The 13,941-nt window shown below is 43.3% G+C and overlaps 1 protein-coding gene across 3 annotated transcripts in view; it reads left to right on the plus strand.

The window, feature by feature from the left end:
* LOC111160532 (TATA-box binding protein associated factor 5 like) overlaps positions 1–2,657 on the plus strand; it is a 28,373-nt gene extending 25,716 nt beyond the window's left edge. For all 3 annotated transcript variants that reach the window (XM_022523699.1, XM_022523698.1, XM_022523700.1), the window contains one exon: positions 1,728–2,657. In XM_022523699.1, coding sequence (XP_022379407.1) covers positions 1,728–2,525 — 798 coding nt within the window. In that variant the 3' untranslated portion in view covers positions 2,526–2,657. The remainder of the gene's footprint in view (positions 1–1,727) is intronic.
* Positions 2,658–13,941: the final 11,284 nt, after the last annotated feature.

Raw genomic sequence — 13,941 nt, forward strand, 5'->3', positions numbered from 1 at the left:
TCCATAGAGTCCACTTGTCCGTGTGCTCGAGGCAGTCATCAAGACCCCTGGGAAGTGCCAGCTTGACTCCTGGTGCACCCTCCTCGTCCCGTCTCTGAGCATGCTGTTGAGGTCCCCACTAAGGAGCTGAAGACCTGCTTCCCTAACTTCCTGCTCCAAAGGAAGACCACTTAAGCCCCAGAGATGGTAACATGCCCTTTAATCCACCACTCACTTCCAAAGGGTCTCGGTGTAATTCATCTGGGGTCGTTTTTTGTTCCCACAGTTTTTATATAAACTTCCTAGTGTACAGCAGTGAGTCATCCTTGAAATTTTGAAGTGTTGTCGTAACCTCTTTTGAAAGGAAAATTACTAATATTCTTGGTAACACGCGGTAGAACGTTAAGCTCCGAAACGCTTATGTATTTTTAATGTTGAGTGTCTGGAATAGCCATTTTGAATATTCATGGACATCAGTGTTTATTTTCTCTTAACTTTTTCTGAAATCTGTACACATTGAAGGCGTTTGTTTTATTTTGAATTTAATAGTTTTCAAATGGAAGTTTAAAAGATGCATTTTCCTGTACAGGAACTTAAGGCCCACAGACGTATTTATATCTCAGCTAACAAAGCCTATTGGTTCAGGACTCTTCTTACTCCTCCTTCTTCTGGCATTTAATGAAAACCCATTTTCATTTGTGAATTCTTGGGTAGAGACAGCTGTAGTGTTAAGGAGCTTGTCTGTGAGGGAATGAAGGGAAAACGGATTTTGAACAGAGATACTGTCCTTGTGGGGAAGAGGGTGAGGAAGGGGAACTCCCTCCCTCGGTACCACGAGTGGTTGTCTTCTTGTCTGTCCCCACACGTGGGAATTTAGTTCCAAGAATCCCATGAGTCACTCGGCTTTTTTAAAGCCATTCTGAACCCATGCCTCGCTTGGGAAAATGTTTGAGACCCTCCAGAAAGTCAGAGTTTTAAAACTTCATCTTTATTTCTTTTTGGACACTGGCAGTTTATGCCTGGTCACAAGGTATGAGTGTTGCTTACTGATAGCTGCACCTTTCTGGTCTGCTGTTTGTTCTGATACGTCCAGGCTTTATTTCGGCTAACCTCCTACAACAGTTTCATGTAAATTTTAAAATGAGACCATGTCTACCTTCATCACTGACCCCACTCATGGGAGTAATGAACGTGCCAGAAATTTTCTTAGTGGAGTCGAAACAGACAGCAATGTGGCTTAGAAAGCAGCTAAAACCAGATGAAGACAGGCCCACAGAATAAAAGAATCTGAGAACTTAATGTAAACTCAGCAGTAAATCTTTCCAAATGATGTCTGTCAGGATTAACAGTGGAAGTGACCGTGGGCGATCTTTGAAGCAGCCTTGGAAACCTGTTCCGCCCAGCCTGACAGTAAGGTCCACAGTCGTTACCGTGTAATGATAGCTTGGCATTTGTGTACCTTTACTTTGATGGAGTCTTAGCTACAAGATGGACTTGAGGAAGACAATTTGTAAGTTGCACGAGACTTTGTGTTTCATTGTGCAATTGTGAGTTGTTTTCCTGGGGTCGCCTTTAAGGACGAGACCACTGTCATCTACTGGGCAGAGGCTATTTCTCAAGTAGTGGCTTTTTATTTTTTCTTTCTTTCTTTTTCTTTTTGCTGGACTGTTCGGTTTTCATGGCAGACCACTAAACATGTTTCCCTTGTGTGTCTCTCTGCCACCCGCCCCTCCCCCCACTGTCCCCAGGATGATGAGGATGGCAATGCGGGCACAGAGATGAAGATCCTCCGGGGACACTGTGGACCAGTATACAGCACCAGGTTCCTTGCAGACAGCTCAGGGTTGCTCTCTTGTTCTGAAGACATGTCCATTAGGTACTGGGACCTCGGCAGTTTCACCAACACTGTGTTGTACCAAGGACATGCCTACCCCGTGTGGGACCTGGACATTAGCCCGTATAGCCTGTACTTTGCCAGCGGGTCCCATGACCGCACCGCAAGGCTGTGGTCATTTGATCGGACGTACCCGCTGAGAATATATGCCGGACACCTGGCAGATGTGGACTGTGTCAAATTCCACCCTAATTCAAACTACTTAGCCACGGGCTCGACCGACAAGACTGTCCGGCTGTGGAGCGCTCAGCAGGGCAACTCAGTGAGGCTCTTCACGGGCCACCGTGGCCCCGTGCTCTCTCTTGCCTTCTCTCCCAATGGTAAGTACTTGGCGTCAGCCGGCGAGGACCAGCGGCTGAAGCTATGGGACTTGGCCTCTGGGACCCTTTATAAAGAACTGAGGGGCCACACGGACAATATCACCAGCCTCACCTTCAGCCCGGACAGCAGCCTGATCGCGTCCGCGTCCATGGACAATTCCGTGCGCGTCTGGGACATCAGGAACACGCACTGCAGTGCACCCGCGGACGGCTCCTCGGGCGAACTCGTGGGCGTGTACACCGGACAGATGAGCAACGTGCTGAGCGTGCAGTTCATGGCCTGCAACCTCCTTCTAGTGACTGGAATCACACAAGAGAATCAGGAACATTAAATTTTTTTTTTTTAATCTTTGTCGTAAGGGACTGGGGCAGTCGTGGAAAGCTTCCGGGCTGCCAGTCTTAGGACACATTGAGATCGAATCACTGACTGACTGTGAAAGACTCCCTGCTTCTCCCCCCCACCCCCTGCTCCCCCCACCCCCGCCTCCATCCCATGCAAACATCCTGAGCTCATCACCCCTTCGCTTGCTGTCCCCCCGCCCCCCCATAATGTCAAAGGACCGGAGGGGGAAGGTGCTGTGATTGGACATGAGACGGAGAAGGAAGAAGCTCCAGAGGTCAGACTGCGAGTTCCCACAAAGATCCCACCCGTGCCCTCGTGTGAGCACCTTCGTGTCTCTGTCTCATTTTCCCACGCGTAAGAGATGCTGCTTACCTCGCCGCCGGGTGCTGCATTTGGGTCCGAGGATGGTTGTAGGGCGCCCTTACGAGGAGCGGTGCCACAGGCTCACGGCTGCTCCGTCGGCCGGTGCCGGGGGCTCTTTACTGGTGTAGGAAGGCGGGGCTGGGAACTAGGACCGGGGGCAGGGGTCATCCTGGCAAAAAGTCTCTCCTTTTCCGTAATTACAGAGAACCAGGATTTTTTATTATTATAATTATAATTATTATTATTATTGAGAAGAGGAAACCTAGCACTGGCAGAGGGGCCTTCTCTGCTCTCATCTTTCAGGTTTTACTCCTGGCACTGGCTGTGATACTTGGAATCTTGAGGTTCAGGGAATTCAGAGAATTGGGTAGCACAGTGTTTGGGGAGAAAGGGAAACTTTCTGGGTGATGGATGGATCACTCCGGCTGACATGTCTAGAAGTGGGGCGGGTGGGGGGAGGGTTGGTTTGAGGAAGTCCTGGGCTCCCGCAGTGATGGTGGGAGAGGAAGAGGTTCCTCACGGCTGCACTTGTATGAACAGTTCTCTCCCCCGAAAGGACAGATGGTGGTAAAGAAATGAAAAGGATTGGAAGCGATAAGTCAAAAGATAGAATTAGAAGATGTGAAATTTCCAAATGCCCATTTATTTGGAGGTGCGAGGCTCTCTCGACGTCTTTTCCTCCTGCCATCATTGGCTCCCACCTCCTGCATTGCAATAGCGGTTTAACGAACACTTTGTGAAACAAATCGTAAGTACATACGCACGCATCCAAAACTGTGCTTTGAGGATAAAGCGAGTTCAAATTCGTGGAAAAAAGGATTAAATATTTCTGTTTTCTGAAAAGAGTTATTTTGTATTTTGTTTTCTATTAAAATGTATTTAGTTTCCAAAAAAAGAAAAAAAAAGTGTTGTCATCTCATTTAACCCGTGAGGACAGGCGGGTGTGTGGCCTCTCCTGGGGTGACGTGCAGCCCACCTTTCTTGGGGATAATAGCTGATCATGTCAGCCAGACTGGCCCTAACTCAGGGGCACTCCCACCTGTTCCTGTGTTCTGTTCGGCTTACTTTGAATTGTGATTCCTCTTGGCGTTCACAGGAATTATTGGTAACATTTACAACTGTTTATACATCCAAGATTGGCAGTTGCCAACAGGAGACAACATATATTTTACCATCCAGACTAATTTGGGAAGATCCCACTTCCAGTTTTCTTTAATGATCCCCATTATAAAATTTCTAAGGGGCTTAAGAACTCTGCTATGTAATTAAGTTAAACTATTTCTCAAACAATTCCAGATAAAAGACTCGTTCAAAAATTTAAATGATGCCAGAATTTTTTAAATGTACTGTGAAACAAAATTTCCTGGCAAGAACACCAAGGATTATGAGGAAATTAAAGGAAGACTCTAGAATTCTATGCCAAAAAAAACTTAGTTGAGCCTTAGATACTGATTAATAGGAGATGTTTCTCATTCATAAAAACTGATGTATTTGAAATACATCACACAGTGTGCAGCGAAGAAGCCCAGATAGAATTCAAATGTGTTCTTATCTACAATAAGTGAACTCTTAGGTTAAATTGTCTGGTATATTGCTAGAACCAATAAAATCCCTAAATTGGGCCGAATCATTCTCAGAAGTGAAAATACCACTGATCGTGGATGATTTGGAAAGGCTTTGTGTTTGTTTTTTAATGCAAAATTTTTTTTTATTAAACACAAAAATGTATTAGGTTGCTCGGTCTTCAAATGACTGATCATGTATATACTTGGTCATTTGAATTCAGCCTCTTAATGTTCTGCACGTTTGGCCTCTTTTTTTGAACTAACTTTAGTGTGGGATAACTTGACTTTATAGAACGCCCCTCACAACGCTCCCAGAATCTTAGAACCATCATAAGGGATACATATGTATGTTTATGGCCACAAGGATGCATAAGAACACACTCTTCAGGTTGCTGTCTTGCGTTTTATTTTCTCTTCAGAGCAAGTCTGTTAGGCGGACAGGGCTGGTGATACTACCATTTTGTAGATGAAATAGCCAAAGCCCAGAGAAGCTCTATTATCTATACACAACATGGAACGGTCCCATAGCTTCAATGTGTTACGTAGAAGCTCTGTATTCAGTATCCTCAAGTTCTAGCTGGAGGATACAGCCCTGATGATAGAAAAACCTTTTTTTATTTTTTATTCTTTTAAAGATTTTTTTTAATTTATTTATTTGACAAAGTTTGAGTGCAAGTAGGGGGAGTGGCAGGCAGAGGGAGAGAGAAGCAGACTCCACGCTGAGCAGGAAGCCCGATGCGGGGCTCGATCCCAGGACTCTGGGATCATGACCTGAGCCAAAGGCAGACACTTAACTATGGAGCCACCCAGGCGCTCCAGAAAAACTTTTTTGGGGGGGGGGCAACAAACCCCAAAAAGGAAATATGAATATATAACATATATATATATATATATATATATATATATATATATATATATATAGTGCTTACTATCTACCAGAAACCATTCCATGAGCTTTATGAAAATTAACTTTTTATCTCCATAACAACCCTGTGAGATAAACGCCATTTTTGTCTGCATTTTGAAGATATGAGGATTCTAAGGCCCTGTTGGAGTAAGTCACTTTGCCAGAGGGTCACAGAGCTCGTAAACGATGAAGCCAGAATGTCCATCTGGGAAGAGTGGCTCCAGAGTTCATGCCCTTCCCCAGGCTCTTGTCTCCCCTCATTCCCACAGTACCAGGTAAAGAGTGGCCTGAGGTTACTAGTAACTAAATGTTCCTGGCAATAGTTATAAGACTTATGCTTCCCTTTGCCAGATAAGTCTGCAGCATCTAGCAGGATCAGAAACTGGCAGTGAGAACAAACTTAAACAATATATGATTAAAAGAAACTTGAAAATACTCAATTATTATGAACCACAATGATAAATCTCTGCAATGTATATATGGTGCAGGAAAAAAAGCAAAAACAAAAACAAAACAGAAAAAACAAACCTCTTGAAATTCCGTAGGCTGATAGGCTCAGAAAAACCTGACTGTAATTTCAATGTAGCAGTACGCTGGCCAAAAGAAAGAGAAGGTTGAGACAAAGGAAAGTAAGAAATAGGAATGAAATGGGAATCAATTTGAAATTTTTTTATATATTCAAGATCCAGCTTCTAAGGATAGCTGTGATTACTAGCTTTTCATTTGTTTTATTCATATATTAAAAATGTCTTGGTTGTATTAAAAAAAAATCCATTGAATATGTAGGTTTCTAATTTTGCTATTACCCAGATTGGTATTTAAATACATGGATTAAAAGATTAGTCTGTACTTCAACTTGTCTTTCAGTTGCATGTTTTAGAAAAGTGTCCGTTATATCTATGCCCAGCCCACAGCAAGGATTCATATTATTGACCCCTACATAGCAACCAAATGAGTCTGAAACTGGTTTATGGTAAACAGAAAATCTTCATTATAGAATTTGAGGAATCCAGATGTTCCTTGGCAGTTTGACCCATTGAAGGACAACTTAGATATTTTCCCGTGATTCTGAAATTCCTTAAAGAGATATCTTTATATTAACTATGTATCTGTTATGATCAGACATTGTGTCAGGGGGCAGAAATGCAAGAGTAAGCAAAACTGGTTTGACTTTATAGTTTAAAGAGGGAGGCAGATATCGATCAAGTAATACCGTAAATAAATATATAATTTCAAATAGTAGGGAGTGCTGCACTGGGTGCAATGAAAGAATATGCTCAGGGATCTAATTTAGATGAAGCAGTCAAGGAAGGCCTCCCTGAAGAATCAGTAATGAAGCTGGGACCTGGAAGGCAAGCAGGACTTAGCCAGGCAGAATTCAGGGAAGAATGGTCCAGATCCCATCTGGGAAAGAACCTGGTACACTCAAGTCCACAGGGGCTGAAGCAATGTGAGTAAGGAACAACAGCATGACACAAGTTTGGATAATTGCAAGGGCTTTGGGCCCCTTCAGAAGTTTGGCTTTTATCCCAGGTGGGATGGAAGCTACTGATGGGTGTACAACAGGGAAGCGATCCAGTCCAAGTTCCACCTTAATAATATCCCTGGCTGCAAGAAGACATAGACACATTTGCAGTGGACTTGCACTTCAACAGGATAACAAGGCAACATTTACTGAACCCATCTGTGCCAAGCACTGCAGGACACAGGAGTGGTCCCTCAGGCAATGAACCAAAAGCAGCCTCTAACCAACAACCTGCGCAGACCCACCAACCACCACACAAGGGAGCTTGGATGCAGATCCTGTCCCGGTTCAGCCTTCAGATGAGACTGCAGCCTCCTGATCAACCTTGAGACAGAGGTATCCAACGAAGTCTGCCCACATTCTTAACCGACAGAAACAGTGAGATGTCAAATGCCGTTTTAGATCACCGAGGTTTGGGGTAATTTCTTGTGTAGAGTAGATAACTAGCCCATCAGTCCATTCTTTTAACTGCTGCGCTATAGAAAGTGAAATAATTACTGATTAAAATTGGCAGCTGTAAGGAATAGGGATTGAGGGTATGAGAGTGAGCAGGGAGGCCAATTAAGATCTTTGCAGTTGTCCAGGAGAGAGATGAGGATGGTGTGGACTAGAGTGGCCACAGTAGAAATGGAGAAAAGTTGACACATCCAATGAACATGTTAGAGGTGGGTTGGCAAGACTTCAGTGGGTTGTATGGGGAGCAAAGACAGGAATCATGGATGACCCACATGTTTCTGGCATGAGCAGTTTGGTGGATAAGGTTACCATTTATTGTGATGAAAATCCTGGAGGAGGAGGGGGTTTCTGGGCAAAGATCAAGAGTGCAGGTTGGGATCTCTGAAATGTGAGGTGCATATAAGAGAACCAAGTGACAATACCAGATAGGCATTTAGATAAACACACCTGGAGTTCAGAGCAGAGGTCTACCTTGACATGCTAGTTTCAGACTTAGATTCATTAGAGTGCTTTCTGCCACTAGGGACAAAAATCTGACTCCCAAGTGGTTTAAAAATAAGGTATTTTATTGGTTCACATATCAGTGTAGAGGTCAGGTGGGTTTCACGGGCAACTCACTAAGGGCCCCACTTGTGTTTTGTAACTCCGCTGTGCTCTCTTCTGTGGTTGGCTTCCTCACAGCCTGACTTTTCCCATTGGGAGAGGGCTACCAACAGCAGTGAAGGCCAGACTCCTCCCTCATTCATACCCAGTGGGAATGTGAGCTTACTGCCCATTCCTCGCTCTTAAGAGCAAGGAAAAAATGTCCGGAAGTTCCAGCAAACATCTCCAACTCGCATTAGACCAGCTAATCATTGATTCTGCCCCTGGCAAAGGCAAGAGTCACTAGCATGTGGTTGGAATTTGAAGCCTTCCAAATGGACGTGATTACCAAGGACAAGAGCGCAGCGTAAAAAGAGATGAGGGCTCACAGCTAAACCGGTATGGGTCAGAAAGGAGAAGCAGCCAACAAAGGAAGCAAAACAGGAGAGGGAGCTGTCCCAGAAGCCGAGAGAAGAAAGTACTTCAAAATAGGAGTGGTAGGGGAGTGGCTTTGGCTGGCTGCCCGGTGAACATGCGACTCTCTATCTCAGGACTGTAAGTTGGGGCCCCACGCTGGGTGCAGAGATTGCTTAAAAATGAAATCTTAACAACAACAACAACAAAAAGTCAACTGTCCTGATGCTACCAAGAATTCAAATAAAGATTGGAGAGCATCCATGACATCAGAGTGGGCAGGTGGCTAACAATCTGAGCCCAGCAGTTATGGTTGAGTAACGGAAATGGAAAGGACATTGGAACGGATTGAAAAGTGGAAAGGCAATAGAAACACAAATACGGACACTTCATTTATGACAGGTGATGCATACAGAGAAGGGGGAAGAACAGGCTGTCACCACAGGGTAAGACAATTGGCAATCCATAGGGGAAAAATTAAATTGGACCCTTACCTCTCTATACACAAAAGCAGTTCCAGATGCACAAAAGAACATCCTCATGACCTTGGGATAGGAAGAAATTCCTAAAGGAAAAAAAAGCCCTATCCAAAAAGGACAAATTGGTTAAACTCAAAATATTCATTCATCAAAAGAACCATGGAAGAACTAATGGACAGGCCCTGAATGTGGGGAGATACCTGTAATACACGCACAACAGAGACAAGTGTCTAGAGCAACATCGTGCGGTGGGATTGGCTGTACAATGGAATGCTCTCTAGTTCTGTCCTGTCCTAGAGAGCTTTGTGTGAGGTCAGAAATGTTCTGTAGTCTCTCTCCTGTAGAAATTGTAGAAATCTCCTGTAGAAATTGCTGTAAGGGGGGACATTCTGTAGTTCTCTGCCATCCCATAAAGTAGCTACCAGCCCCATGTAGCCATTGAGCATTTGAAATATGGATAGTGTAACTAAGGAACTGAATTTTCTATTAATTTATATTACCACCTGAGACTAGTGGCTAACATCTCAGACTGCAGAATTCTAAACTATATGAAAAACAACAAATCAGTGAGTAAAAATCATAGGCAAAAGTCTTAAAGGGAAGCACTTCTTCAGAGAAGAAATCCAAAATGGCTAATAAATTAGAAATTACTCAACCTTGTATTACTCAGGGAAATGCAAATTTAAAACGAGGTAGTGGTTTTTTTTAAAGATTTTATTTATTTATTTGACAGAGAGAGATCACAGTACACAGAGGCAGGCAGAGAGAGAGAGAGGGAAGCAGGCTCCCTGCTGAGCAGAGAGCCCGATGCGGGACTCGATTCCAGGATCCTGAGATCATGACCTGAGCCGAAGACAGCAGCTTAACCCACTGAGCCACCCAGGTGCCCCAAAATGAGGCAGTGTTAAACACCCTTCAGACTAACAACATTGTAAAAGCCTGACAACGTCAATTGTTGGTGCATCTGGACCCTCCCACACTGGTGAGAATGTCAGTTTGTAACCTATCTGTGGAGGGTGTGGTATTACATAGCTAAACTGAAGAAAGTCGAGCTCTGTTATTCCCAGCAATCCAGGTCTACCAGGATACATAGAAGACAATGTCCATGACCACGCTCTCTATCATTTCCCAAAGCTGGAAACAAATGTCCATGAATAGAAAGGATGACAAACTTGACCCTAAAAAATAAACATGAGAGCTGTAAGCACCGACTTTACAGTGTTGACCGAAGAGAGAGAAAGACAAATGATTCCTACAGAATGGTTCCATTTCCATAGAGCCCAAACCATCAAAACAGACCGTATAGATTTTAGTATGTGTATGACGACATCAGAATTGTAGAGAGGGAAGGGTCCTGATCAGGAGGGGGTGCCAGAGTGCCAGGGATCTTCTGTTTCTTGCCTTAGGCGGTGGTCACCCCAACGTGCACTTGAGAACTTCATTAGGTGGCACAAAGAAGTTTTGTTTCATTATATTTGAAACATTTCTGAAAGAATAAAAAGTTGGTGAGAAGAGGAGAGTGGGATGAGGGGAGCAGATATCTCTTGAAATCCTTAAAGGGGGAGCAGAGACCAAGACATGTGGAAGCAAGGAAGAATCACTTAATTTGCCTGTTGCTTGGTTTGGTTTCATCATTAACTGAAGTTCCTAAAACAGGGGCTTTCAAATGTTTACACCTCAACCCACAGGAAAAATGTATTTTACATTGTGACCTAGTATGTACATACACTGGGCTTTATTAAACTAAGATTTCATTGGCTAGAAGAGGTACATTCTTCTATGTGGCATTTAGTTTTGCTGTCATCAAATGTGGAGCAATGCTTTCTTATCGCTTAGAAGTTTTATGTTTATTTAGAACTTTAAATTTATGTTTATTTTAAAACTTTTAGACTCACATAGTTTTTCTCCCATGAGTGAAATACATTGGTATTGTGGTCCAAAAACCTCTTTACCTTGAATTCAGCTTTTTGAGCCAATCATCAAGATCTAAATTCTCCCCTCTGTGCCCTTGAATAAATGTTGGATGAAGCATCTTAAAAGAGGGCACCACTGGGGTGCCTGGGTAGCTCAGTTCATTGAACATCCAACTCCTGATTTCAGCTCAAGTCCCGATCTTGGGGTCCTGGGATCAAGCCCTGCATCAGGCTCCATGCTCAGCATGGAGTCTGCTTGGGATTCTCTCTCCCTCTCCTGCTGCCTCTCTCGCTCCTGCACACTCTATCACTCTCTCCCTCTCCTTCCTCTTCCTTCTGCCTCTCCCTCTCTCTTTCAAATAAATAAATAAATAAATAAATAGTGCTTAAGGGGGGAAAAAAAAAGAGGGTACCACCATTGTTTCCAGGATTTTCTTCCAGGATATTCTTCAAGGTTTGACGTTGGCACCTTCTTTGTCTTAGGGGTCAACAGAAGGCTTTCCCAAAACAACCAAACCTCTCATTCCTTCCTTAACTGTCCTCAAATAGTTTGCTGATGGAAATAAGGAGTGATCACAGTGATGCAGTCCTGGCACCTGGACAAACTAACAACCCACTTCACGTGTCACAAGGACCACCTGGCTGAGAGCAGCTATAAAGTGTCATCCACTTCTAAGTCCGATCCTCTCTTGATGCCAGAGATGTTCCAAAAAAAAGGTTTTAAATTAAATCTTAGACTTGAGATTTAAATCTAAATCTTATGCTCACTATGCTTACAAAATTTCTATATGTGATATACTGTGATATATAAATTTTAATATTCATAATTATTTTTTAAATTAATCATTTTAACCTACTGATTAATCTCACAGCCCCCTAATGTGGCCATTACATGGGAACTGGACAGCACTGCTCTGGGGCCCTCTGAATGCTGGGGAGGGGCGTCCAGATTGGGGAGAAGGAAGAACAAGTCGTGTTGCTCATGGAGACAAGTAGGTAGAAGGGCTAGGGTCAGTAGTCCTAGGTACAGGCCCTTCCCCAGTGTTTACAAGTGGGGAGAAAGGAAGGAAAAGGAGAGGAAGGGAGGTTGTAAATAAAAAGAATGAGCTTATGAGCCAAAATGATTTATTTTGGTTCACTTGGATTTTTATTTTTGCATTAGGTTTTGTTCAAAACACTCAGCTTTGACAGAGATAAGATAACCAAAGTAAGCTGCTTAGCCACTCTAAACCTGAAATTGTTTTTTGAAAACACAAAGAAGGGGAAAAAAAAATCAGAGCGTTCCATTAATGCTGGCTATTTTGTCTGGGTACAATCCCAGTAATTGTGACCACTTCACCCTGGTCTTGATGGTCCCATAGCCTGGCAGCGTTGCTCTCAATCTGGCCTTCTGGAGACATAGAAAGATGTGTGGTTTTCTCTCTCCAGCAGTGGGGACACTGAATTCAAATGCTATGAAATGCATGTACCTGTCAGAAAGCAGTATGGGTTTTTTGGGGGGGTGGGGGTGGAGGGAAAGAAGGGTATTTTAGTTGCCTTGTTTACCTTGAGCTGGTGCATGGGAGACAGCCCAGGGTTTATTTGTAGACTGTGGAACACTGTGGCCTAAGGAGACGAGGCGTGCTGTTGATGGCCAGCTGCAGTGAGGTGTGCCGTGGCCGTGGCTAAGCATCTTGGCCTCTCTGAGCCTGTTTCCATAGCGAATGTGGGAAAAAAAAGAATTAAAGTACCATTTAAGACAGCTAAATTTTCATAGTCAAATGGTGCCGTAATATATACTTAGCAATATGAACTGGAAAATCTAATTTGGTAAAATATCTCTTACCAAAAATATGCAAAAGCGAATACATTTGCCTAGAGAAATCAAAGGTAAAATCGAAGGGTCACCTAGGCTTGATGAAAATCGATCATGTCGATAGCTGCACGACTCTTAGAATACGCTAAATCCCCTGGGTTGTGCACTTTAAGTGGGTGAGTTTTAGGGTAGGTGAGTTCAATCTCAATAAAGCTGTTGCTAAAAAAAGAAAAAATTCCAAAGATATGATATTGCCTCCAAATAATGTAACTCACCTAAAACTGGGCCTCACATGCTCACTGCATGAGTGAGTAAATGAGTGCAGAGCTCAAGGTAGCTGCGTAGTCACGGGAGGGAACAACAGGCCTCCTTCTGCCCTTGAGAAAAGGCCGACTCGACTCCCTGCAGAACCTTGAAGGCTAAACTCCACTGGAGCAGCGTCAGACATCAAGTCCATGATCAAATTTTGTATTTTGAAGTGTTCTAGTTTAAAAACAAAAACAGGGTTTATGCTTCCTGAAAGTGTCTCTGAAATTTATTTCAAACATATTTCTTGACTAAGCCAGTATTACTGGGTTGATTAATGTTTCCAAGTTTGCCTCTATCTATAAAACAAAGGTCTTACTGAACTCTACCTCTGAAACTAATAATACACTATATATTAATTGAATTTAAATAAAATTACTTTTAAAAAACAAAGCTCAGACCTGAATTAAACCACAAGCTCTCTGATGGCTCATTGAATTTATGTTGGTAAAATCTCAGAATAAAACCATAAGTAAGTATAAGAAGAGACAAGGTACTGCAATTATTACTTGAGCTCAGAAAAATAAAATAAAGTGATTTGCAGTGCTATCAAGCTATATAATTCAGTGCTTAATCTACCTCTTAATCATCATCTTTGTTAAGGGCTAGTTATATAAAACAGAGAAGTCAACAAACCCACCCCTTAAAAGACAAAAAACTAATGTTCCCATAACTAGAAACATTCCTCTTTTATTATAAACTTTTAATCCCTCTAAAGAATAAGATCCCTAGTTCCAATGCTACTGAGAATCTGTCATCCCCAAAGTTTTGCAGTCTTTGGAGAGCCCCTTCCTGTCTTGTCTTCCTCTCTCTTAGCCAGTTCCCATGTCATTTTCAAGCCTCACGCCTTTTCTCAACTTGCTAAGAGTTCCCAAAATACGACCATCACTCCGAATCCGACTTTAGACTGTGTGATGGGTTGGATCCTGCCACCTGAGCATGGCGCAGCGCCCGGCTCCAGCATGTGGCTCCTAGCCTGGGCTCTGAAGACTGTTCTCAGCACAATGATCTGTGAGTCCTGGACAGTGAGGACAGAGCTGCTTGGGCTTCCTTCCAGCGGCAGTCAGAGCACACAGAGGGCCTGCTGACTGCAGCTGGGG

The sequence above is a fragment of the Enhydra lutris genome, unplaced genomic scaffold (assembly GCF_002288905.1).
Source record: "Enhydra lutris kenyoni isolate GAN:26980312 unplaced genomic scaffold, ASM228890v2 scaffoldscaffold76, whole genome shotgun sequence".
In the NCBI taxonomy this organism is placed as follows: domain Eukaryota; kingdom Metazoa; phylum Chordata; class Mammalia; order Carnivora; family Mustelidae; genus Enhydra; species Enhydra lutris.